The sequence below is a fragment of the Neocloeon triangulifer genome, unplaced genomic scaffold (assembly GCF_031216515.1).
Source record: "Neocloeon triangulifer isolate White Clay Creek 2 clone unplaced genomic scaffold, ASM3121651v1 ptg000012l, whole genome shotgun sequence".
Lineage (NCBI taxonomy): Eukaryota > Metazoa > Arthropoda > Insecta > Ephemeroptera > Baetidae > Neocloeon > Neocloeon triangulifer.
In genome coordinates, this window is record NW_026775554.1 from 2,709,298 (window position 1) to 2,735,301 (window position 26,004).

The 26,004-nt window shown below is 38.9% G+C and overlaps 4 protein-coding genes across 12 annotated transcripts; 1 reads left to right on the forward strand and 3 right to left on the reverse strand.

Annotated features, from left to right (window-relative positions):
• Nucleotides 1-177: 177 nt before the first annotated feature.
• Nucleotides 178-18,907, forward strand: LOC132198418 (glyoxal reductase-like). 9 transcript variants are annotated; one of them, XM_059622461.1, is made up of 9 exons: nt 180-267; nt 332-425; nt 553-633; nt 957-1,064; nt 1,123-1,403; nt 1,470-1,671; nt 1,731-1,884; nt 6,931-6,990; nt 9,445-18,907. In XM_059622461.1, exons 1-7 carry the CDS (start codon nt 193-195, stop codon nt 1,871-1,873), a joined length of 984 nt encoding a protein of 327 aa, XP_059478444.1. In that variant the 5' UTR covers nt 180-192; the 3' UTR covers nt 1,874-1,884; nt 6,931-6,990; nt 9,445-18,907. The 9 variants fall into 9 exon arrangements, with proteins under 9 accessions (XP_059478448.1, XP_059478446.1, XP_059478445.1 ...); XM_059622458.1 differs by having other exon boundaries at nt 18,765-18,907; XM_059622460.1 differs by lacking the exons at nt 6,931-6,990; nt 9,445-18,907 and adding exons at nt 1,933-2,340; nt 2,396-3,856.
• On the reverse strand, nt 3,212-6,721 carry LOC132198416 (uncharacterized). Its single transcript, XM_059622454.1, has 10 exons — nt 6,361-6,721; nt 5,827-6,067; nt 5,602-5,767; nt 5,414-5,547; nt 5,216-5,361; nt 5,067-5,163; nt 4,859-5,011; nt 4,625-4,797; nt 4,391-4,556; nt 3,212-4,260 (listed from the first exon to the last, which is right to left on the reverse strand). The coding sequence occupies exons 1-10, from the start codon at nt 6,543-6,545 to the stop codon at nt 4,069-4,071; spliced, it is 1,653 nt and encodes a 550-aa protein (XP_059478437.1). The 5' UTR covers nt 6,546-6,721; the 3' UTR covers nt 3,212-4,068.
• Nucleotides 6,892-16,155, reverse strand: LOC132198409 (tyrosine-protein kinase Mer-like). Its single transcript, XM_059622432.1, has 18 exons — nt 15,956-16,155; nt 11,419-11,472; nt 11,307-11,360; nt 11,179-11,248; nt 10,973-11,121; nt 10,515-10,728; nt 9,944-10,002; nt 9,696-9,885; nt 9,458-9,636; nt 9,131-9,292; nt 8,894-9,079; nt 8,620-8,827; nt 8,295-8,564; nt 8,166-8,242; nt 7,898-8,115; nt 7,313-7,450; nt 7,133-7,258; nt 6,892-7,080 (listed from the first exon to the last, which is right to left on the reverse strand). Exons 1-18 carry the CDS (start codon nt 16,100-16,102, stop codon nt 7,017-7,019), a joined length of 2,565 nt encoding a protein of 854 aa, XP_059478415.1. The 5' UTR covers nt 16,103-16,155; the 3' UTR covers nt 6,892-7,016.
• LOC132198407 (cadherin-87A) lies at nt 16,764-25,942 on the reverse strand. Its single transcript, XM_059622429.1, has 33 exons — nt 25,652-25,942; nt 24,228-24,283; nt 23,827-24,158; nt 23,644-23,769; nt 23,455-23,589; nt 23,197-23,389; nt 23,029-23,141; nt 22,780-22,974; nt 22,571-22,726; nt 22,161-22,517; nt 21,951-22,106; nt 21,621-21,897; nt 21,374-21,565; nt 21,216-21,313; nt 21,010-21,165; nt 20,791-20,923; nt 20,490-20,708; nt 20,280-20,437; nt 20,108-20,222; nt 19,895-20,049; nt 19,666-19,840; nt 19,391-19,611; nt 19,137-19,337; nt 18,905-19,082; nt 18,649-18,848; nt 18,177-18,596; nt 17,939-18,114; nt 17,751-17,886; nt 17,570-17,697; nt 17,401-17,514; nt 17,263-17,347; nt 17,091-17,192; nt 16,764-17,027 (listed from the first exon to the last, which is right to left on the reverse strand). The coding sequence occupies exons 2-33, from the start codon at nt 24,277-24,279 to the stop codon at nt 16,932-16,934; spliced, it is 5,550 nt and encodes a 1,849-aa protein (XP_059478412.1). The 5' UTR covers nt 24,280-24,283; nt 25,652-25,942; the 3' UTR covers nt 16,764-16,931.
• Between the last annotated feature and the right edge of the window lie 62 nt (nt 25,943-26,004).

A 26,004-nucleotide genomic window follows, 5' to 3' on the forward strand; every position in this document is an offset into this window, starting at 1 on the left:
TTTCATTTCAAAAATTACATAATAAACTTTATAAAAGACTTAATTTATGTGCAAATGAGTGCAATGAAAAATAATTTTTTCTGTTTTTAGTTCAAAAATTTAGTCTTGTTCTTAACTCCTAATTGCACGCCACACTTTTGAAAACCACGTGACACTTTTCGGAAGGGCGTGAGGTTGGCGTGAGGCTTGTTTATGTATTTTCCTCTCACTTTCACGTTTTGCTCTGTTGACTACTTTCTTGGAATTTTGCAAGGTCAGAATAATAAATGGTTAGGAGTTCAAACAGACTGGTTTGAGCCGCGAGCTGAATTACTCGAATTTCTTCTTGTTTTGGCATGATATCTTCGTATTATCCAGTATTATCATGAATTGTAGCGCGCTTAAAGTCGCACTGAACAATGGAGTTGAAATGCCGATGATCGGATGTACGTAAAACAGTGTTTTTGATAAATATTTCCTCATAATATTTTTTCCTTCCTCGTAATTAAAAAATAATTTTTACTATCCGCAAACTGAATTTTGATTAACCGTGCTTAAATTTGTTATTTTTAGTTGGTACCTTCACCATCAAAGGGCAGTCAATAATTACAAAAGTTTTGGACGCAGCGTTGGCTTGTGGATATCGCTTCATTGGTAAGTTCCACAGAGAGAAATATCGCAGAACCGTTGTTGCATTATTTAAGAAAATTACAATGCATAAATTTTGACTACAGCTGACTAAATTACATAAACTTATAATAAAACAATGATATTTTAACACAAAACGTTTAAAACACAGACATTTTAAATTTTTTTATGAATATTATTAATGTAAATTTCAAATTTGTGCAATGGGTCAGCACAAATTTTCCTTGTCATTTAATGCATGATATTATGTTTATATGATCAAAATTATATTTAATTTTAAACCATAACTCGCAGCATTTCTTTAATCAAATATATTTTTGTCATTCCAGATACCGCAGCCGTTTACAGGAACGAGGAAGAAATTGCCATAGCACTGAAAGAGTTGCTACCGAAATATGGATTACTGAGATCCGACCTGTTTCTAACTTCGAAACTTGGTTAAATTTCTAAAATCGCACATTCATGCAGTATTTTTCTAATTTCTTAAATTTACAGCTCCTGCTGACCACGGCAAAGATAGAGTTCGACAGGCGGTACTAGATTCACTCTCCAGATTAAACACGCCGTACCTTGACTTGTACTTGGTGCATTGGCCTGGAGCTGGACGACTGCCGTCCCAAAGTCCAGCCAACAGAAATATTCGAATCGACACTTGGCGTGAATTGGAAAAGCTGCAAAACGAGGGCAAACTGCGCAGCATTGGAGTTTCCAATTATTTAGAGAGCCACTTGAAAGAGTTGCTTTCTGCTACAACTGTGAAACCTGCTGTCAACCAGGTAAATTGACAATTCATTGTAATCTTCTGGTGATTTCATGAAATCTCACAAATTACCTCTGCACAGGTTGAACTTCACCCGCACTTCCCTCAAAAAGACCTTGTGAAATTTTGCAATCAGGAGGGAATACTTGTGCAAGCATACAGTTCCCTCGGTGGCCACTCCTCCCACATTTTACTTGCCGATCCTCAAGTTAAGCAAGTGGCAAAGGTTGAGGGCAAAAGTGTTTCCCAAGTCTTGCTTAAGTGGGCAGTACAACAAGGAATTGGTAATTTTGTACATTTTTTGAAACAGTTTTTTTTATTAGTAATTTTTTATATTTAACAGGTGTGATACCCAAATCGATTCATCCTGAAAGAATCAAGGAAAACTTTTGCCTTGACTTCACACTTTCAAGCGAGTCTATGAGAGCTTTGAGCTCGCTGAAGATCGACCAGAAGTACGCGTGGGACCCTCGATCTGTGGTTTAACATGTCGCAAGGTAGGAAAAAAATTATTCCATCTATAATTTGTAACGCTGTCGGTTTAGAATTAGCTGATAAAATTGCGAATGCAAGTATTAAGCATTACTTAGCACTTCCGGGTAAATCTGGGCGGCCTGCAAAACCTGGAGAGTGGACTTTAATGTCGGCGTTTGTTTTGGAAAAGACGGACGGTAGTGTTAAAGTTGTATCTCTGGGCACAGGCTCGAAGTGCCTTGGCAAAAACGAGCTCAGTAAAGATGGCGGACTGGTCTCGGATAGTCATGCTGAAGTTCTGGCCAGAAGAACTTTCCTGTTATATTTGTATGGCCAACTGAGTCTCTTGGGCGACGGTCAGGAGTCGGAGGTTTTTGAAAAATCAGAGACAGGCAAAGCTCACTTGAAGCCAGCCATCAGGTTCCACCTCTTCACCAGCCACACTCCTTGTGGGGACGCATCCATAATTCCAAAAGACGGTGGTGAATTTTTTAAGTAATCAGATTAAGATATATTTACGGCTTGCTAATGTAGATCCAACTGAGCCTCCGAACAAAAAGGTGAAACTTTTAAGTCTGCCTGATGTTCATCGGACGGGAGCAAAGTGCGTTCCAGGTGGGCCGCAAGACCCTCTGCTACCTGGGCAAGACTATCACACTGTGCTTGCAATACGAACAAAGCCTGGAAGGGGGGATCCAACCATTTCCCTGAGCTGCAGTGACAAAATATCCAAGTGGTGTGCAATTGGTGTGCAGGGTGCATTGCTGTCGATGCTGGTAGAACAGCCCATTTACTTGACCTCAATCATCTTACCATCCAACTGCCCCTACTCAGAGGAATCCATGGTACGGGCCATTGTATCGAGACTCCCAAAGCCGTGCTCGCCGCCGCAGTTCTTTAGAAGCACTTTAGAATTTATCCACTGCAAGGTCCCTGGAAAGCCGTGCCCCGTGAGTTTGCTATGGAGTGACACAAAGCACCTTTTTGGCGATCAGTGTTTTCAAGTGGCGGTGGATGGAAGAAAGCATGGGCTTTCTAAAGCCAAAGCGACGACGACGGCTGGCCGGTTAAAAGTGTGCAAAGCTGAATTGCATTTGACTTTTGAAAAGGTCTCCTCTAAGCTTGGCTTGAATTTCAGCAAGTGCACTTATAGACAATTAAAAGACAAAGCTGATATTTACCAGAATCGCTGGGAAATCATCAAGTCAAACTCCTTTCCCGAATGGCCTAAGAAAGAGGCAGGCTTTGAAGAATTTCCAATATGATTTTTTTCCTTAATTAGATGTGCATAACAGCTTTGAATTGATTACTTAATTTAAAATTGGTACAGTTTTAAAACACCACTTGAATTATATTCAGCATGTACTTTACTCATTTATTTTTTTTAATATTGTGCATTACAAGAACTTTTGAGGGAAAGTGACCTTAAGGAAATTATAAGTCATGCTGAAAATAAAGCAATGAAAGAATAGGCAAGTTTCAGTGCAAATTTCAAAGAGCGTCTTATTCATTCTGGTGGAGTAACGATGATTTTTCTTAACAACTAACGACATAATTAACTGTAGCACAAATCAGTTGCAAAAAGCGCGTCTCTACTTGATGAATGTCATTTTTTTAGTCTGGGCACATTTGTTTGAAAATCTGTTCCATCATTGCAGAAATTAATGTGCGGCATTTACATTTTCACAAAATTTGCTTTCTCATTAGATACATTTAAAAGCACAATGGCACTATTTAAACATAATGTGCAAATTTGTCAGAAAATGTGCATTACGTCTTCGGTAATTAAAAACATTGATAAACAAGGTCCCATTATTTTAAACAATTATAAAATATATATATCCAGAAATCCACTTAGTTAGAGTTTCATTGTGTCTGTAATTTTGAAAAATCTGGCGTTATAAAATATACATCAATATAATTATATGTTTTAGTATAAAGCGAATTTGTACGAATAGCTACTACGATTCAAATAAAATTATGTCAAGTCTTGGACTAACATTTAGTTAAACAATAAATCCCCTCCGCGAGCTGTCCATATATATGTGAATGAGAGAAACTCGATCAATAGCTTCGACATTCTTCAAAGACTTCGTCAAGTTTCATCAAGCACTGTGTAAAAGCCGAACATTGTGTATATTTGAATCATCATAATCAGCAGAGTGCTATTTTTTTAGGCGCCTCAGTGGCTGGCCTGGAGGCTCTGGTCAAATGGCTTCCTCGTCGAGAAAATCTTCCTCTTTATTAACACTTGCCGAGCATAAAAAGAACTCCATGAGGTTCAGTAACGGGCCGCGCGAGAACGGGTTGTGGTAACGTCCCCTTTTATCTCGCAAGTACGGATAGCGCTTGTAGTTAAACATCTCGTTAGTTGTTAGGTTCATTGCAGCGTGAAGCACCTGTGCAATGTTACGTGACAAGAGATTATTTATTTGCTAGAGAAGCAATGAGAGATTTTTTTGATTTTGTGAAGAAAATTTAAATAAAAATGAAAAACCAAAACTAACGGTGCCAACAACTAATTCGTACCGAGGTGCAAGTCAGAATCCAGCCCAGTCCGGAGAACAGAAGCGCTTCGATGAGTCCCAAAATGTACATCATCTCCCAACCCTCGAGCGCAATGCAGTAGCATGCAAAGTAAATTGTGTACGAACAATTTATTGCGATGCTCACAACAAACATGAAGAACCACATTCTGGAAAGAAATTAATGTTTTGTATTTCAAATTTATCAGTCAACGTATGTGTCGGTTTCCCTACGCACCTGTTTCGAAGGCCGACACAATTGTAGATGAAAGGACAGTGATGGTCAAAGTATTGCACGCATCTGTTGCAAATTCGGCAGTGCTTGGCCCTGAGCGGTCGCAAGCACCTGCAAGTGTGGCACAGCCGGGATAAAACTATATTGCGCTGCTTCCATTTGTCGTAATACGGAATCTGGAAAAAAATTGAAAATATATTGATTTTTTGCAGTTAAAATTTAAAAAAAAAGAGAGACCTGTCTAATGGCTCTGTGGTAACTGTCCGTATTCAGGGGAACGCATCCGGGGTCCCTTCGGTTTGCCACGATCCAACTTATCCACATAACTAGATTCCAGTAGATGAAGCAGTAGTGCGAGCCTCGCAGAACATTCCAAGTTATTGGGATGCACTGGTAAATTTCATCGCCATATTTTGGCTCAAATTCAGCTATTTAAAAATCTCACCCTCAGAAGGTACATTGGGTATCCCCACAGCAACACCGAGCCTACAAAAAGCAGGAGAGGACCCTTTGAGTCGCCTGCGCCTCCAAAGAGTAAACCCCTAAAAAAAATTCAAAAATCGACCATAATTATTAATAAGATAATTATTTTACCATATTTCATGGAGAGGGGGTACACATCTAGCCCTGCGTTTATATTCCGATTGCAAAACCTGCACCACATCGTGGTGCCTGTGACTTTTGGCCAGCATTAAAGGCGTTTTTCCATTTTTATCCCTTGGATCGAGTTCAATTTTGCTCTATTTTTCATAGTTTAATCAAATTTATCCAATGCATTATAATAAAAGAAACCTTTTCGCACAACATTTTTACGCAATTCACATTTCCAGAAAGGCAAGCCAGGTGAAGAGGGGTTGAACCAAAGTTATCGGGTTTTTGTAGGTCCACGCCAGAGTACATGAGGAGGCGGATAAGCTCAGGATGGCCTAAATCATTTCAATATTAAGATCCCTCATTATATTTTTGTAATTAAAAGCAACCTTTGTATGCCGCCCAGTGCAGCGCAGTATCACCATTGATGTCGGTCAGGTGGTTCAGCGCCTGCATGCCGAGGAGATAGGCAGCCGTTGCTGCCTTGCCAAACATGCACGCGGTCATTAAGGGCGTCAACCCTTTAAAGTCGGCCGCGTTCACTGCTACTCCAGCCTAGTCAAAAATTTCACAATTATTTTTTAATTTTTGTTAAATTTTTATTTCGTTAAAACCTGTAGAATGACTTGCACAACAGCAACGTGTCCTTTGCGGCAGGCCCAATGAATCGGACGAGGGCCCTGAGTTCCCAGACATGGCAGGTCGACGGGCGCCGATCGTTCGACAAGGTAGCGCATGACGTTGACGTTGCCGTCGAGGGCCGCCCAGTGTGCGGGTGTGTAGCCCCACTGGTCCCTCGAGCTGAGAATCTCCGAACCCACATTCTCGACCAAAGCCTCGATATCTCGAAGCTCACTGAAATTGTACGCAATCTTTTAATTGCATCCACACGGTTGCTGCTTTTTGCGAAGGAAAGGTTGCGTGACAACAGAAATTAACAAAAGCGCTCAATATTCATAAACGTGACAACTGAAGTGTGCTGGATTTTAAATTCCAATTTTAATAGGAAGATTTTATTTAAATTTTCAGAAATATACAAATTCCCAAAGCTGATTATAGTTGTGAAAAATCAATCAATATAAATTATGTGCAGAATTTTTTCAATTTTGAAACGAATCAAACGTTTCGTAGGAAATTTTTTGAATTACCCTGTGCGGACAAGGTCGAAGATAGACTTGCAGTTCTCCCTGTCCATGTGAACGTAATTGCAGCAGAGCGCGTCTTTGTCGTCCCTGCTGGCGGCGGCCGAGTGTTGCTCCATGTTGCAGGAGTGGCCTTGCAGCCCCCAAACGCTGCGGGCCGCCCCAGGGCTGGGGTACACTTTGCACAGCATGCCCCCCGTTGATGAGGTGCCCGCTTGGGGCACCTCTAAGGAGCTACCACCTCCCAATATGAGCTCAATAATGCCGCCCTGGTGAATTCAGTTGGCTGGTGAAAATTTTGCACTCAACCAAGTCATATGCAGGGCCAATTCAGCTGCTATCGATCAATTTGCGCCACCACCACACAAGCCAAGGGCATGCGCTGCCGCCGCAGTTTCAACCCCCGCACTTGCGTGTTGAATGATAAAAAGGCGCGTTTTCTATGGAAATAACAACATGCGCATTTTATTTTATGCTAATATTAAATAATTTTTTTGCTTTTGTTTTTAATAAATTTAATTGAAATTAAATTCCAGCTTCGCTAAATTATTAAATAAATCTTTATTTCAATTACAGAAATGTGTGTTCATGGCAGAAATGAGCATGCATTACGAAGGATGGCTGCGAAACATGGGGGTGAGTACAGCTTAAAATTATTTACATCAATCCACACTATCAACGTTCGTCTTTTCTAAGAGCGGCGCCTCTTCGCTCGTGGGCCGAATCCTAAAAATTTATCATTAGTCACGTTTTAAAATTTTACTTTGAAAATAGTTACTTGTCGCTTTCCTTCACTGGCAAGTATGATTGAGCTTCAATCATTGTTTCAACAAGAGACCTAAACGTGCCGAATGTTGGTCTTGAAAGAGGAAATTCTGACCAGCACTGCAGCATCACTTTATATCTTTAAAAAGGGAAATAATAAAATTTACCGAAAATTACAAATAATCCGACTTACAACTCTGGTGGACACGCGTCCGGTTTGGCTAGGCGATGGCCGTGCCTCAAGGCGTCCAAAATTTGTGATGCGCCGAGCCCTGCGTACGGCTCTTTGCCCATCGTCCATATTTCCCAAAGCAAAACACCAAATGACCAACTGAAAAGAAGCGTGAAATTTTATAATTATAAAAGTATTCAATTCATTTGAAGAAATTGGCATTCGATGAGGTGATCATGAAAGTAAATAAAATGGACTTGTCCTTATCGAAAAAAAATTTATAATACAAAAATAAATGGCTCTACCAGGTTTGGTCACGGTCTGTGAGAAATAAATTCATGAGAAATAAAAATAATATAAATAAATATTAGAAGATACAAAATGAAAAAAAATCAGCTAATTTGGAAAACCGTATTTTAACATAAATTAAAAAATCTTATAAAACTTTCAAAATTTATGTACCAACCTATTATTTTAATTTTGAGATTTACAAATTTTCATTGAAACTTTGATTATTTTTATTTTTTCTTGCTCGTGAAATAGGGTTGCAGACTATTTTTTTTTTTCACTTTCAAAAATATTCAAGTTGGTATTTTTGCAACTCACACATCAGAGGCACTTGTGTACATGCTTCTTTCAATGGCCTCAAGAGCCATCCACCGCAGAGGCAGACTTGCAGGCCCGTGGTGTTTGAAGTAAATGCTGCCCTCGTACACATCCCTGCTCAGACCAAAGTCGGCGATTTTCATCTGCAGGTCCGCAGTGACCAGAACATTTCGCGCCGCCAGGTCTCGGTGCACAATTCTAATGCTTGATAAGTATTCCTAGAGACTTTTTTGTAAAAAGGATTTAAAAAAATTAATAATGAACTGACCATGCCAAGAGCTATTTGTCTGGCGAAAGACATCAAATCCGTGAGAGTCAGAGGCGACTTGCCCTCTGTTTGGTCCCCTGAAAATACACTCATTCAGCACAAATAATTCATTTTCTTTTTAATTCTCACATTTGCCGTATCCAAGGTTGCAGACTGCGTTCAAATTGTTGGACTGTTGCTGGTCATTTACATAGGCGCGCTCCTCGACAGACAGGAAGTGTCCGCGCAGTAAATTCAAAAGGTCGCCGCGCTCGCAAAATTCAACGGCCATGAAGAAGCCTTCTTCGTTGGGCAGGAGTCCTTCGCCCAGTAGGCTGATCACATGCGGATGCTGGCCCACTTCTTTCATCAGGGCGCTCTCTTGGGCAAACTGAGTTTTGGAAGCTTCGTCGCCGAAACCTGAGTCAAAATAAAAAATTGTTATTATTTCTTTGGGCAAAGATGGAAATGGTACTTTTGAGAGTCTTGACTGCCACTACTGCCCATTTCTTCTGTTCTGGCTGCCACATTTCCGCTTTGTAAACAACTCCGAAGTGGCCCTCGCCTAGTTTGTGGCCAAGTTGGAGAACGCCTGATGTCACATTCCGGTTATCCTTCTTTTCGCGTGGACTGTTGACTTTTTTGGAATTGTTGAGATAAATGTCGAGCTTCTTCTCCCGTTGCTGCATTTTGAAATCAATGGATAAATATTAATTTTCGTTGTAAATATTCACGCATGAATAAATTACCCTCTTTTTTATCGTGGCTCGTTTCTTGTGTGACACAAATGCAACGACAAAGATGCAAACCGCCACGACTACGACTCCGGCTCCAGCCGACACAACTGGGACTGTTTGGGGAATGTTGCTATTTACCACAACTTGCTTAGGCTGCACGTTAGGCCACGTGTCTGATATGGGGCAGTGGTTATCACTCTGTTTAAAAGTAAATTTATTAATAGCCAATTTAAAATTATTTTATTTTACCCAAAAATATTTTCTGCGTGTTAAAAACGTTCTCTTCAGTATTTCCGGCGCGCTCACGCCAAGGCTGCTCTCTGACGAAATTTTTACTAAGTAACCAGAATGTATACTTTTCATAGGCACTTGTGTGGACCATGAATATGTATCATTAGTATTTTTAGTGGCCTGAAAGAAAAAAATTTAATTTATAGTAAATATTAAGTTAATTTAATAAAAACTATTATTTTTTGATAATGTTTCATTAAAATATTCATTAAGTTTTTAATTGAATATTGTTATAAATTTATTTAAAAATAATCTATTTATTTTCTTTTTAGCATTTAGATTTACCTCAATTGTGTCTTCAGTTATTAATTCTTCCTTCTTGGACTTAATTTGAAGTCGGAAAGCCACCACTGGTGAAGCCCTTTGTGATACTTCTGGAGCTTTCCATGTCACGTCCAATTTGATTGTGTTCTCATTTGTTCCTACACTCTCTACACTGCAAACACTCTTTGGTAGCTCCGTCTCTGTTAAATCATGACAATTTTAATATAAAATAAACTCCAAATTTTACTCCTAGACTTACTGCAGTGCTTCTTCTCGTTTTCTAAAATTGTTCCTTGTTCATCGGTTAGATTTACAGGACATTGCGGCACGTCAAAAGTTGCGCCGATTGCTTTGCCCGTATTTAATGCAAAAGTAAAGAATGGTCGAACGAGGAAGGTAGCCTTTTCGCCGAGTTCCACTTGCCATTTGGCGTACCAATTTTTGCCAGGCTGTAAATTTATATGTATATGAAAAAAAATTCAATTTTCAATGCAGTTCAGTTTTTACTTCGCACGTCTCTAAGTCGTGTTTGCCTTCTTTGAGAACGGAATAGCAGCAAGCTGCATCTGGAAAAATGAAATATTCATTTCAACTTTTATTTCCTCCGTCGCAAGAGTGAAATGCTTTGAATATATTCAACAAGCAAGACGCAAATTTGCGTGGGAGCGGGTTATTGTGATTTCAAATTCTAAAAAGTGTTCTGGAAAATGCTTTGCATTTCAAAGGTGTGTTTTAGAAATCTGGCGATAGAACAACAACACTACGTTTCTAAATAATGCCCTTATATGTTAGGCAGATTAGCAAGGTTACGTTGCAACGCAATTAAAAGGTTGCACAATTGAAAAAAAAGAAGAGCTTGAAGCAATCTTTTTACATGCATGAGTGCAGGTCACGCAAAACACACGAACAATTTGGATCTTTAAACATTTGAAAATTTGCAGTTGATTTTAAAAAGTCTAGAAACGGCTCCGTTAACACAGAAACGTGATGTTGGGTCATCGAGCTCATTGAGTTGATAATTGTATGCGTGCGCCTTGGGTATTTGTGCATTATCCTACAACATCAATAATTTACTCACCGACTGCTGGCACCCAAGAGACATTTGCGTAGAGAGCTCCATCAGTTCCAGATACATAATTTGAAACATGCACTCCTCTGACCTCGAGTGGTTTGAGGTTATTCTGCAAGGTTTCAAACGTGCCGTTGAACTCTTGGCCGTCCTCGGAAATTAGTTTGACCTCGTATTTAGACGAAAAGTTCAGTTTCTCAATGCGAACCCAACTTCCGTTGATCTATTCAAAGTTTATTTATTTGTTAATTAACACTTCAATTTCTTAATTTCCGTTGGAATAATTTTTTGCTTCATCAAATGTTCGCAAATTTTCAAAGGGCGATTAATTAATAATAAAAAAAATCAGGGGACGAGTAAAACTTAAAAATGTTTTTCGATTTATAATTTATGTAGCAGTTTTATACTTTAATCGAAAATCCTCAATCATGAAACTGTTTTGGTTTGATGCAGAAAAAAATACTCACTTTTTGTTCCTCGACTTGGGTCCAGTTGTTAAGAAATTGTTGCTTGAAATAAGCTGTTTTGAGAGGCTTTTGTGATGATAATGCGAGCACCAACACGGCACCGTCCTTCTGTGAGTCGTGACACAAAAGCTTGGCCTTCTGACCCGTGGCTGCAACCGAGGTCACAAATTAGCATTTCTTTTGCTTATCTTTTGCAAGCAAATTACCTGAGGTGGTTGGAATGGAAATAGAATCGTTTTTTGAACAGTCGCACTTTTCTCGACAAGTTGAGGAACTCTGAATTCATAAAAGAGGTTAGGCGTGTCCGGGCAGGACGTGGATTTTGTCAACTTACACATAACTGAGAGCATTTAGCCGCTTTGTCGTCTCGAATCCTCGACTGTATGCACTGCCAAAACAAAATTTGTTCAGATAAAAACTAGTTTGGAATTTAACTGTAAAATTACCTCTTGGCAAGATTTCTTGTGTTCATCTGTGCAGCCATGGAAATTCGTCACATCCTAAAATTATAATAATTTCGTTAACTATTTTACATTATTTATATCTCTACTAACAATAAGAAATAAAAATTTTAAATGAAATAGGAATGGTTATTCTCTTTATATCCTGGTTTCAATTCAACACACAACCCGCGTGACACTTGTGTGCAGCGTGTTGCATAACAATTTACACGTCTCGTCGCTAGCCACCCGTTAAGTAGCTAAGCTTTTGAAGATTTTGAAACGGTAAGAATTTTTTTCCATTTGAGGTATTAAGATCCGTAACGAACTGAAACTGGAAAATCTTGTCGTGAATATAAAATTTATTAATTTGTCATAAATAATATTGCATCAGAAAATGTATTTTATGTCGAGATTGCAGGATTTCAACTTTCTGATTTTAAAATCGAGACGCCATTTTAATTATTAAATAAAAATGCACGTCGTGAATTAAGCTCAACTGCAGCACTCGGTCGGAATATTAAGTCTCGTCTGCGACGCCGGCCCGGATTTAATGAAAAACGGCGCGTGTCAAGTTCTCTCGGAAAGAAAAATGCGCCTGCTAAGTGCAACGCGCGCGAGTCCGGCCGGCAAAGGACGACTTGAAAATCTTGTCCCGCAATCCAATTAAGGAAGTCCTACATGAAAAAAACTGCATATATTTAGCCGAGAGTTGACATGCAAGTCGCACTTTTAATGTGGTCTTAGGCGGCCCTGATGGTCTGCAAGAACGAGTTATTTCGCCATTTGCTCCGGCGACTCGAAAAGCGCGTCTGCGGCTTTCAGACTCGCATTATATGCTGCACGGCGATTATTTTTTTACAAGAATTCTTAATCAGCGACGCAGAAAATGTCCTTGGCTCTCATGAATTTTCATCAAGCTATTAAACGATTTCAATTTCAATTGAAAAATTTATAATTTTCAAATAAATTGAAAGCTTGATTAGTATTAATTCAGAAGAAGTTTTACCTTATTTAATTTATTAATTATTTTTTTTATAAATCGTATTAAAAATAATGGAACAGAAAATCTGAATTTACAAGGATATAATTTTTATCTAGTCTCTTCTGGGAACTGAAAAAAAGAGGCGCGCATCGAAATTCTGTCGGCGCGTCTGTGAATGACTGGCGAGGAAGGAGGTGCGAGTAAAATTAGGCGGCCGGCCGCGCGTCATGTTTTCAGAGCTACACGTGGAGCGGCAGAGGAGATATAGAAAACGACACCGATAAATTAGATATATAGCAGAGCGTCTAAGCTCATTTGAATTCTTGAAAAACAGCGAGCGCTTCCCACCGTAACAAAATCGCCGCCAATGCATAATTCATGTTGGCCGCGCCACTGAACCATTGTGGGCAGAGCGAAATGTGTATAAAAATCATTTCAGCCTCCTAATGCCTCCGTCACTTGAAAAAAAACTCTAGGATCTCAAATTCAAATGGCGATCGCGGTGCGTAGCGAAAATGGAAAAACATTTGAATTTGCATTTTATTGTTTCTCTTGGCTTGGAGGAGGAAAGAGAGCCGGCCGAGAATTGCGCACAAATAATTGGTCTATTTTCAATCGCGCGACACGCGCCTCACTTTTATCGGGGGTCGAGAAGGTCAAAGCGGATCATTTTTCGGGAGTGCTTCGATAGGCAGGTGATTTTCATTTCACTAATGAATGCCACGCGTTCTCGAGCAAGCGACCAGCGTTACCGTCGCATCGGCGGCTCCGAAATCGTCTTACTTTGCATTAATATCAAAGTCACTTTCTGAAGAAAAAAAGAAAGAAACACCACGTGCGCCTAGACACAACACTAAAGCCAATAGTCCACTTGTTATTTGTCGAGCGGCGCTGTTAGATAAAAATAAAGAACGCTCTGCCTTTGATTACGCGATCTATTGAAACCTCGAAAAGATTTGTTCAATTTTCAAATATTAATGAATTTCAAATTCGCTCGTCTTTAGTTGACCTTATCAATGAAATCGAAATTAAATACACGTCGGACGATTTAAAATCTCTGTCAAATTTGTGAGTATTTAAAATTTCAATTTGCTATTTCAGTTTTCAGTCGGTCTACACCTGTCTGCGTACCCACGGTGCCGGTGTCAGACGGTCGCGACTCGCAGGCACATTATTTCATTCACTTTACACCTGTGCGCGCCGCCGTAATGGCACTGGATTGCATACGATTAGAGAAATGCACCTGCTACACACAAATTCGTTTTCAGAGAGGTGACGAACGCCCAATTATTCATTCGTACACGAGCCGAGATTTCGTCACTGTAAATGCATGGATTCGTTTCCCAAGACCGCCTTGGCCGTTTTTTCCTTGCGACGATTGGGAGCAGCTGGAAATTTGCATTTGAGTGCATCCGGAACGGGGTGCTAATTTGACTGCACCGCGCTTACATTTCTCAATTTAAGAATTCAATAAAATATGACAAGAATCTCTGTTGGAATTATGAGGATGCGACATGGTTTCGAAAATCCCCAGCATAAATAGTGTCAGATTGGCTTTTAATTTCTCAGAAATCAGGCTTATCATTTTGGCAGATCACTCGTATCAAGTGGAATAAAGCGTGAACAGTGGCGATAGGGAAAGTGATTTCAGCGTGACAATTGATAGTTGAACCTTGGACTAAGAGTAGGACAAATTCTCATTCATTTAATCCCCTAAACCAGACGTAAAACTAAAAAGGTCTGATCAACTACGCAGTCGATTTTAACCTGCATGAAGAGATGAAATTTTTTCAAAAGCTGGAAATTCTCAAATCCATTTCCATGGGGCAAAATTTTCCTTCAGCAAAATTTATTTAAGAAGAGGTTTTTTTGGGAAAAAAAACAAAAACGGCCCGGTTAATTTTGATAGTAATTTTTATCTACATTTTAACATTGATTTTTAAATTTCAGTTCCAAGGAGACATAGTAAGAAAAATTTAAGTCATTAGGCGAACTGAATTTTTGAAATTTAACATTTGTCTTGTGCGAATTTTCTAAAATAATAATTTTCTCAAAATTGGCCCAAGTAATTGATAAAAATTTGACCATATCACGCTCAAATCAACCCAAAAATAAAATCAATCATTATCAGAAATTAAAATTGATCTCATGGGTAAAGGTTGATTGAATTTTATTGTTGATATCATAAGCTTCTTGTTAAGTATCCAAAAATTTCCTTATTTTTGATAATTTTATAAAAATTCATCAGCAATAATTTGGTCTGATCCAAATTTGTAATGATAATTTGAACAACAATTTATTTATATCTGAAAACAATTTCAGCTTTTTCTTTTGACAAATGTCAGCAAGAAAGTTACATCAATCACTGACTGACTTCGTTTTGGTTATGTAAATTAATTATGCACAACAAGGATAAGATTATTATTTGTTGACTTCGTAACACAATCATTATCGTTTCGGAGGCGCGCGTGCCCCGTTTTAGAAATTCGGCCACGCGTTTTTATGCTATTGAAATTCTACTTTTGACGAGAGTTTTGCATATCCGTCGGGAAGCTCCACGCGAAAGGACGAGGCGCGCCACCAGCGACGCTCACGCACGCTCTGCGCCGGAGGCCGCCGCGCCGGAGATGTGACTTTTATTTAGCGGAGAGTTATGTGGAGGCGCGTGGCAGTTGTAAATAAAAAAATGTGCCCGCCTCTTTCGCTATCGACACGTGCCTGAATGAACAAACGCCCCACTATAATTCTCTCCAGGAAAGAAGAAGTGGCCCGTGCTTTCCTATTAGCCTAGCGCGCGTTCTTTCTTATCCCGAGCTCGCGATTCGCAATGAGCAAATCGCGAGTACAATGGCCCTGAAACGTTTTCGCGCTTAACAGAAAATAAATATATACTAAAGACGCTCGCTCGCTCGCACGTGCGTTTCTTTATCTTTGCGTAATACTCACTGAAAAAATTATTTTTATTGAGCCAGCGCCTAATTTAATTTTTATCTATAAAAGAGCGATATTATGTAATGAAGAAATAGAAAAGCTAATCTTTTTGCGTTTAAAATCAACAGCCCAAATTTTTTTACCAACATAAATAAAATTATATTGTTAAGCGTGCTCAAAAATTTGAGCCCGAGGCTTTTCTGGCTGTACCAGGAAAAACAAAATTTAAAGGAGCGTCCGAGATGGATTTAGCTCTCTAAGGTTCTAGACACAGATTCAGTGAACTCGGCCAGCCGCGCCTGCAAATCTTATGCCTACAGCATTTTTTGTCTCGAGCGGCACAATTGCCCTTTGGATATGAGAGCGGAAAAGTAAAGCTTGGGGAGGTTATAATCTGTCAAGATAAATAGAACTGATAGTTGGTTAACTCTTTCTGGCTAGATCTAATTCATTCTAGATCGTTTCCTGTTTAAAACAAGGAAACAAATTGAGGAAAATTTACCTTAGAAATTTTTAAATAAAATTAATTAAATTAACTTTAAGCAACAAATAAGAAAGTACATTTACTACAACAATAATTTGGAAAGTCGGAAAATTCGGAAAAAGAAAAAAAGTGGTGATATTGACCTTTCGCAAAACCTCTTCGGACCCTGTCAGCTCTTGCACGAGATTGCACTGCTCAGTGCAGAAGGAACTTTGCAGGGGCACGGGGGCCGGAAGGCCCACGCTGACGGCCCAAAAAAGCGGAAGACAGCACAGCACCACACGCTGCATATCCCTGTTGTAGGTAAGCTTCTTCCCAGCTACACATTAAATATCTTTTGCTCCACGTGGAGCGCGCGCTCACTCCTTCGCTGGAGCAGTTCTCACGGTAGAGGGGATACCATCCCCCCGCTCCCAGACAATGCACTTTTAACTAATTCTGTCCACTCTGAAATATTCATCTTCGTTTTTTCCCGAATTTAGTCACAAGTTTCAATTTGTTCGTAAAGTGGGCCACGATAAGTAAAGACGACAATCGACACATTATTCAACTTTCCAAGTGTTGAAAGTTGAAAAATCTTAAATTATTTTTATAATTATCACAGGAATTATTAAGAAAACGCAGTTTTTAATTAATTACTTAAATTATTTTGTATATTGCACAATTCACAGTCAAATTTGTATTCACCTGTTCGTTGCACGTTTACGTTTGGCAAATATGTTGAAAATACACAATGTTTACAGAATACTGATTTCTTACATAAATATTTGTTGTCAACAGCTTAGAAAATTAAGTTGTTGGATGTTTTCAATACTTTTAGATTATCTCATCAGTCAATGTGTCGAGATTCTGGCAAAATTATTTAAACATGGAAATCTTCACATGATGAATGTAATATTCACAAGCGTTACAGCAAAAGCGCTAATATTATATAAAGTGAGTAAAAATTGAGTTAATGATCTAATTTAAGTATTCAGATTTTGCTCGATGGGCCTCACGAGACTTTAAATTAATGGAAATTAAAACTAATCAAAATACCCTTCTTTATTGCCAGAATTCTTTTCAATATAATAATAGAAAATAGCTTTTAAGAAATAAATTCCTACTATGAAGCTGCAGTTAATAATCCATTGTGCCGTGATGTAGTGGAGGTTGGAATGTTGAACCATGAAATCCGGACATCAAGTCTCGTACACTTTGCACTTCCGCATACGCCTTAATTTAAAATTTTAAGAAAAAATCAAAGACAAGCAATTAAATAAAGGAAAGGGTACTTACAGGGTAGTCGCTTGTTTCGCCCGGATTGTGACCCAAAAGTATTCGAGGAGCTGCTCTGGGAGGGGGTTGCAGAGTTGCGTACATATTGCTCTGCGTTTCAACCTGAAATTAAAAAGGCATTTTTTTTCCAATGAAGCAATTGAAATAATCACATTTTTCAACTAAAGATTACCTGGTTATCAGAACTGTCTAGCCTGTTCTCATTTTCGCAAAACACCTGCATTGTCAGCTCTTGCTCTTCGTACAATTTTAAAGTCCTGCAAAATTTAAATGAAGGGAAACAGTAAAATTACATCTTAGGCAAACTCACTGCTCCATCCAAAGTGGATTTTCCGTTGTGCAATTTGGCTCGTCAGCCGTTCCCTTTTGGATCAAAGTCTCTTTGCGCCCATGAGTAAGGTTCTGACCTGGAATCGGCAAGACCCTAAAAATTCGAAATATGTTAATATAATTTTCTTCGCCATTATTATTAAAAATACCAGTGTCGAAGGCAACAGCAAACAACGAAAAAGCTGATGAAACCAACAACTAAGACTACAAGGAGAGCAACTAATGCAGCAAGAGCAGTGTCAATTTTTTCGTCCATAATCTCCGACGATTTAGCAGACTGAAAAAATAATTTTTTAGATTTATTAGAGTTAAAATTTAGCAAACACTTACAATGACGTTTTGTATATCAAACCCAGAGTAGTAGTCCCTCAGAGTGTCGTAGTTGGAATCAACAAGCTTCAGTACCTGCGGGACAGGTATGATTCCCATTGTTGCAGGATCAACCACGGCAAGATACATGTCAGACCTGAACAAAAAATAAATTGGAAAATCAATTTAATCTTTATTTTTGAGCTTACCAGTTGTGCATAAGTTGACCCCGGTCATCAACATGGTACTTTATGTCGTCTAACACAACCAGCCCTTGAGTGGCAGTGCTAAGGCCAGAAGTGACTTCATTCCTATCAGAGTGGACCTTTTCAGGTGGCCTCGACAGGATCACTCGAACAAGTTGGCTCTGGTCATACACCCACACCTGCAATTAAAAAGGAATCCATAAATTATTTAAATTTAAAAAATAAACATTATTTTCCTTACATGGACCATTGTTTCCGCCTCTCTGTACGGAGCTACCGTTTCTCTCGCTACGAGCTTGAGAATAAATCTGCCTTGGTTGTATTCGAGCATCGGAGTGGTTGTGCTAATGCGACCATTCTGGGACACTTTGAATGGCGAAGGGACGAGAGAGCCTGAGCTCACATTAGAGCCAGGAGGATAAAGGTTGGAGGCTCTCAAAAGGTAGTCAAGGGTTTCTTTGCCACCTTTGTCGGGGTCGATTGCAGAAATTTGAGCCACCTGGTCATTTTCTTGGCTCATTGCATTCACCCCGGCATAAAACTCAGTTTTCTCAAAAGACGGAGCGTTGTCGTTCTCATCCAGCACAGTTATGATGACTTGAACAACACTTCTCTGGTTGCGAAGAACATTCTCTCCCCCAATCAAAATTTCCTTTCCCACCTGCGATTAATCAATTTCAGCATTTTTATTATTAAAAAGTAATTTTTTTTACCCTTTCTGGGTCGTAATCAGGATCATTTGACGCTTTGATCAATAGTGAATAGCTTTCCTTCATTTCCCTGTCCAGTGATAATTTGCTTCTCACTTTTCCGTCTGTTTTGCCCACAGAGAAACTATCATCGCCACCGGACACCAGCGTGTAATAAACTTTGGCGTTAAAGCCTTCGTCTGCGTCATCAGCGTGAACGGTGCCTTCAAATTTTAAATTATTTTGTTGATTTAGAAATAAATAAATGTTTTTTATTTACCAATGACTTCATCTTTTGGACCATTTTCCAAAACCTTGAAACGATAAGTGAACGGTTGATTGCCTTCTGGTGGAGGAAACTCTGGTTCATTGTCATTTGAGTCCATCAGAAGTACGGTAAGGAAGCTCAATGTTTCGTACGAGTTGGGATACCCATTATCTTTTGCAACAAGTACGAGCTGAAAATATAAATTATTTTGAATGAGCTAAATTCAAAATATTATTTCTTTTACCTCATATTTGGCCTGCTGCTCTCTATCTAAAATGTCTCTGGTTCGAAGCTCTCCAGTGTCAGCATCAATAGAAAATTCATCGGTATCCTGAACCAATAAGCCACCAGCAGATTTCAAGTGATAAGTAACCCGTCCATTTTCACCCATATCTGCATCCTTTGCTTTGACGGTCATAACTAAATAATTTGGCAAGCCGGCATTCTAAAAATTTTACATCATTTGAATAAGTTGCGGACAATTTTTTAATAAGTTACCTCAGGCACTTCTACAGAAGCGTTCGACAGAGCAGGAATAACAAATATTGGTTGATGCTGGTTGACAGCCTGAATTGTTAGCCTCACTTTGGCTTCGTCGATGTGAATACCATCATCCACCTTAGCTGTTAAGACGACATCTTTGGTTTCACCTCTGGTCAGTTCTTTTAAAGATTGGTTTGTGTAGAGAATTCCAGTCACTTGCTCCAAGTAAAAAATTTCTGAAAATAGTTTTTTATTAGAGTTTACATAGATCAGAGTGAATAAAAATTTACTTTGAGGATCTCCATCAATTATCTTGTAAGAAAGATAAGACGTTGGGTCGTCGTCAGAGGCTCGGAGCTGAATGATTTTTGATCGAACAGGAATGTCTTCATTAATGACGGCTCTCCACGTCTGTTGCTCAAACTTCGGCAATTGGTCATTTTCATCTTCGATTATAATTTTGACCTGCGCACAAATATGATATGCAAATTTTGAAATTTTCCGGCATTAAATTATTACAGGCACTGATGCGGATTTCTGATTTGGTGGCTCAGCTCCATCAGTGGCAACTACTTGGATATTTATTTCTGCTGTTGATTCTCGGTCAAGAACCTTTGGGTTAAGAACCCGCAAAATTCCATTATTATCAATGGAAAATTCATTTGATTTATCTCCTATAATTAAAAAAAGTTAAATTTTCACTCTATTAAATTTTATAATTTTGATTCAAACCTTGCAGCGCATAGCTGACTTTTCCAAACTCTCCTTTATCTTTGTCAACGGCAGATACCTGAGCAACAAAAGTTCCAGACGGAGAGTTTTCTCTCACACTTCCTTGGTAATTATCCTGGTTCAAGATAAAAAGAATAGATTATAATTTAATGACAGCCATAGATTGACATACCTTCAAAAACATTGGCGCCTCATCATTTACATTATTAATATTTACAGTGACATGCGCTGCCGAGGACAAAGGCGGCTGACCCGAATCCCACGCAACGATTCGGAAACTTAATTCCGACGTCTCCTCAAAATCAATTCTTTGCTTCGTTTTTACGATTCCTGTACAAATTTTGTTTGCTTTTACTTGCACTGAAAATATTTGTAAATTTACCAGTTAAATTATTTATTTCAAAATATTTCGACTCAGGGTTGATCTCATATTTTGTAATCGAGGCTGAATCAGGGTCTGTTGCTTCGAAGTTCCCAACAACAGTGCCTATTGGCATTTCTTCGCTTAATGATACCTTGAGCTGTGGCTTCTCGTGAGTCCAAGGAGCAGGAAATTCTGGTGATCTCTCGTTGACTCCAACTATTGTTATGACCAGAGTGCCTGAAGTTGTTTACATAGGATTATTTTTTCTGAAGCTATTACAAATTAAATTAACGCAAAAAAGTAAAGCAACTCGACTCACCCAGTCCTTCCTGCAACTTTTTGGCGCTTGTGTCAGTCACTCTGACCGTGAGTCTTACAACTGCCACCTTTTGTCTGTCCAATTTTGAGGCTACATGCACTGCGCCAGTGTTTTTGTTGACATCAAAGAACGCCTGTGCACGGAAAAAACACACAAACGCAACATAAGCCACATACAAAAAAAACCAAGCAAAACTCACAAAAATTTTTAAAATCTTACCTTCAACTCGTCTGATGGGGTCACTTGCTTGCCGGACGTGTCGACAAAGGAATAGGGTTCGACTATGGCATATTCCAGACCATCGGGTCCTTCAACGTCAGGATCATCAGCTAACAATTGATGAACCATCGTGCCAACAGCCGCATCTTCCGAGACCTAAGTTAGACTTTTACAATTAATATAATCATGAATTTTTTAATATGTACTTCAGCTCGTTGAGTAACTGGGGTGAAAACTGCTTGTTTGTCATTGCTATCTATGATATTGACTGTGAGAGTTGCAGTTCCAGTGAGAGATGGGGTTCCTAAAAGAAAGATTATTTTTTAAATCCTGGAAAATCTTAAGTTTCTTTGCTTCAAATTACCTCCATCAACAGCAAGGAGTTTTATTTTGTAAAGAGATATTCTATCAAAATCAAGCTTGGCAACAACATCAATTACTCCACTTTGCGGATTCACTTTGAAATGCTCGAAGGCGCCCGATTCGATAAAGTAGTTGATGCGAGAGTTATTGCCCGTATCTGCATCACTTGCATGTATTCTTTCTATGCTAGAGCCTTAAAATCGTGATATTAAAATAAAATTCAAGTGTTTGTTTGAATTAGTTATTACCAATGTTAATGTCCTCAGGAATAGATGTGACATAGGACTCCATGTCAAAAACAGGGGCATTGTTGTTAATATCTCTGATGGTCAGTTTGATTGTCGTGTCATCAAAGAAGCGACCATCACTTGCTCTTATTCCCAAAATGATCTCCTCGGCTCCACTAACACCGTCTTTGGCACGAATGGTAAATTCACCAGAGCTAGGATCCAGATTAAACATATTTTGCGGATCTCCGTCAATTATGGAATAAGTTATTTTGGAAGTGATGTCAGGATCCTCAGCCTAAATCAGAAGGCAATAAAAATTTGTCTAATTTCAGATTTTACCAGAAGTACCTGCACAATTAAGAACGAATCAAATTTGGTGCTGCCTTCGTCTACTTGCGCCCTGTAGCCTGGGTGGATGAAGTGAGGTGGATTGTCATTTGCGTCTGTTAAGGAGATTTTCAAAGGGACTGTTACGCTTTGTCCTTCTCCGTCGTCATCAGTGGCCTGGAATTTATTTATAAATTCAAAATTGTTCTCTTTTAACAACAATTTTCATACTTTGTACGAAAGATAGTAGTCGGCTTTAGTCTCAAAATCTAAACAAGGCGAAACTCCCAGTTTTCCCTCTGGACATTCGGCAACAGATATGACTCCAGTTTTCTTTCCAACGACAAATCTTTCGGCTCCGTCTCCCTTCAGAGAGTAAACGAGTCCACTGGTTCCAAATTTGCCAGAGTCCATGTCAGTCGCAGTGATTGAAGAAATTACAGTGCCTGGTTTTGCATCCTCCGAAACAACAACAACATAAGATTCCTCAGCAAAAACCGGAGCATTGTCATTGACGTCCTGCACGCTGATCACCAAAGATGCCGTTGACGAGAGTCTCTGCGAAGTATTCGTCTCTTCCGCCACAATCTGGCCAGATAGAATGGTAAAATTAACTTTATTATAACTAATTTAATTATCACCTGGAGGAAGAATTTCCGTTGGTTTGGATTCTCATAATCCAACGACTGGTTTGTCGTGTGCACCGTAACACTGCTTGAACCGACCGCTTTCTTTTGATCAATGGCAAAGAAGCCGAATCCATCGACAAGAGTCAGTTTAAAAGCAGAATTATTACCCTAAAGAATTTTATTGTTTATTTGAAAAGATTTATATGAATGTACAAATTTACCACATCAGGGTCAGTGACTGTTATGTCCAGTCCTGGAATAGGCGATCCTGGCAAAATGTTCTCTGGAATGACAGCAGAATACTCTCTCTTGTCAAATTTAGGCGCCTCATCATTCACATCTCTGACTGTAATTGTATAATGGGCAGTGCTTGACGAAAGAGCATCATCTTCATCGGGATCTGTGTCCTCTTTGGCCTAATTAATTTGATGATAAGGCTTATTACTTATTATAAGAAAGATAAATTTTACTTTGACAGTGAGATTAATCACTCCAGCAAGATTGTCCAGAGCTTCTCTGTCCAAAGGTTTGGCAATTCGAAGTTCCCCAGTATTTGAATCAAGTAAGAAATAATCATCCGGATCTATATAAGGAAAATTATTTTTTTTTCTGTTTTAAATTTCATTATTAGTTCTTACTTGTAACCAGCTCGTAGGAAACATGTCTTGGTCGACCGCGATCACCATCTCGGGCAGAGACAGTGAGGACTAAAGTGCCAATAGGGGCGTCTTCGTCGACAAATCCAGCCATGGAGCCTTCAAAAACGGGAGGCAAATTTTGCTCGTCTTGGATGGTTATTTGGACGGGGGTCGTGGTGACGTGGACGCCATCCTGATCAAAATTAATTTTTACTTTAGAATATGGACATTGAAAAATAATCCAAGTAAGAGACGTACTGTAACTTGAAGTTCAAACTGAAAGAGCTGCTTCTTGGCGTAATCAAGTTGGGATCGCAGAATCAACGCTGCCTCGATTGCCGACGTATTTGCAAAATTGACAGACACTTCAAACCAGTCACAAGAACCAACCAGCTAAAATTGAAATAAAATTAGAGGGAAATATTTCACCAAGTCAAAATCACTTACTTGAGGCAATTCGCGGCAGGTGATTTCAAGAGTTTCGCCAACGAGATCAGCGTCAAAAGCCTTTATGCTTTTTATCACGGTGTGGCCAATTTTTGTGCTTTCGCCAATTTCGGCCTCATAGTGCGGCTGTGACGAAGTAAAAACAAAATTTATTTTAACCAATTTTTATCAAAATTATTTCACCTTTTCGAATTTGGGCGGACTGTCGTTTTCATCCACGACGATAATCGAGGCCGTCGAGGTCACCACGTTTGCCGGGTCATCGTCGCTCACGGTGACCCCAACCAGGAATGACTCGACCTGTTCTCGGTCCAGACTCTTGATGAGCGTGACTTTGCCACTGGACGGATCCACGGCCAAGTAGGGGTTGGGGTCGAGGCCGTACCGGACGGGCGCACCCTCAGGGTCGATCGCCTGCAGCTCAAAAACCACACTGCCAGGTGCGGTGCTCTCGCTCAGGGCCAGGTTGTCCAGGTCTTTGAGCAGCTGCGGAGGCTCATTTGCCCAAGACAGCTCTAATAAATAGTTTTTGTTTTTATGAATTAATAAATAGAAATTACAAAAGTCAAATAAATTAAATATACCTGCAGATAGGAGAAGGAAAAACGCGAACGGCCAAATTATCGAGACACGCATTTTTCTGTGAAAAATTGAGAGCGAAAAATAAACTATAAGAATAGAAAAGTTGTTTTAATTATTATTTAGGTTAGGCACAACTGGGGATATAAATGTGATATGGTTTTATAAATTTAAATATTTTATCTGTCAATTTAAATTTAATTTGAAGTGCATTTTCTGATAATTTTTTTTAAAGATGACCGCGTGCATTTTAATTTAATTTATATCACCAGTTAAAAAAAAATTAAATTGTTCCGTTGAAAATAAACATTATTCAGTTGTTCCGAGTTGCCCTTCTCGGCAAATAAATTCAGAAAAGAGATGTGAGAGGAGCTTTTAATTTTTGAGAATTAATTTATATGAATTATCTTATTTTGATTAAGAAGATTTGATAATACGTTTCAAGGATGAAGCAAATTAAAATCATCAAAACTCCTCAATTATTCAGCGCAGTTTCCCAAATTATCTTTTCTGTTTTGACGGTAAAGAGCGTCTATATAATCGCATAGAAGGCCGCAGACCTCGGTGTGTTGCAAGCGACCATTCACCTGTGAGAACGGTACTTTTCATCATAGAGAGCCCGCAATGCTCTTATATGCAGGCTCGTGAGAAAAAAGGCATTTTGCCGTCGTCGTGATACTTGCCGCAATTTATGCCCGGCTGTCCCAATTCCCCCGAATGTCACTTCTCGTGACTTATGAGAACAATGGACGAGATTATCTCTTTTTTTTAATGCATTGTAAATTTATTTTAAGAAAGCTTCATTTTAAATGGAAAATTGAATTTGAAATTTAAATTATATTCCAATTGTGGTAAATTGTGTACAAGAATGGATAGGCGATTGCTTTGCCCTTCGCGCTTTGTAAAGGCACGAGGACGATTATTTTGTTAATTAGATATCACGTAATGAATAAAAATTTGTGTATTTTTAATCACTCAAGTTCAATTATCAGAATTAAGAATTATAACATAATTATATAAGTTGACACAGGAAGAAAATGAGAATTTTTTTAGCAACACATTATTTTACTCAAAAAATAGTATATATTTGAATATAATAAATAGAAAAAACTATTTTATAAATTGTGATTTAATTTAATTATTTTAAAAATTTTCTCTGTAACGCACTCAACGATTATGTAAATAAATTAAGTGAAGTATTCAGTCAAACAATTACAAGCAGCAAGTAAATTATGATTTGTGGCAATTCAGGTTAGCTATATACAAATTTAAAAAAAAAAAGGATAATAAAAAAATATTGAAAAATAAAATACCATTTTACTAGAATTTAAAACTTTTATGATTTTTTTAATTTGTGAAAATAGATAAAGATTTTAAATTCTATGACAAAAATTAATTTAATTATGTTTTAATGTTCTATTAAACTTACAAAAAATGCTGGCTTTCAACACGCCTGGATCATGAAGTCTGTCCACCAACGCAATGCGCCTCTTGTTATGGTAAAGTGAGAGCCCTATTGTTGTTGTTCTTCTTCGGCTCGCATTCGAACATCAACAGCCTCACGTGGTGGAAGAAAACAGCCTGCCTGCAAGGGTGGCGCTCCACCCCTTTCTTCACCCCTGCGCACCACTAACCTCGACACAACACAACCCTCGTCTTCTCCGCTAGCTTCTCTGACACCCCGCTTACGTCAACACCACAAAAACATTCACATACGAGAACTTCAATACCTATAAGAGATGCGATGCAATCGTCCATAGTTGTCTCTCGTACTCCCCGCAA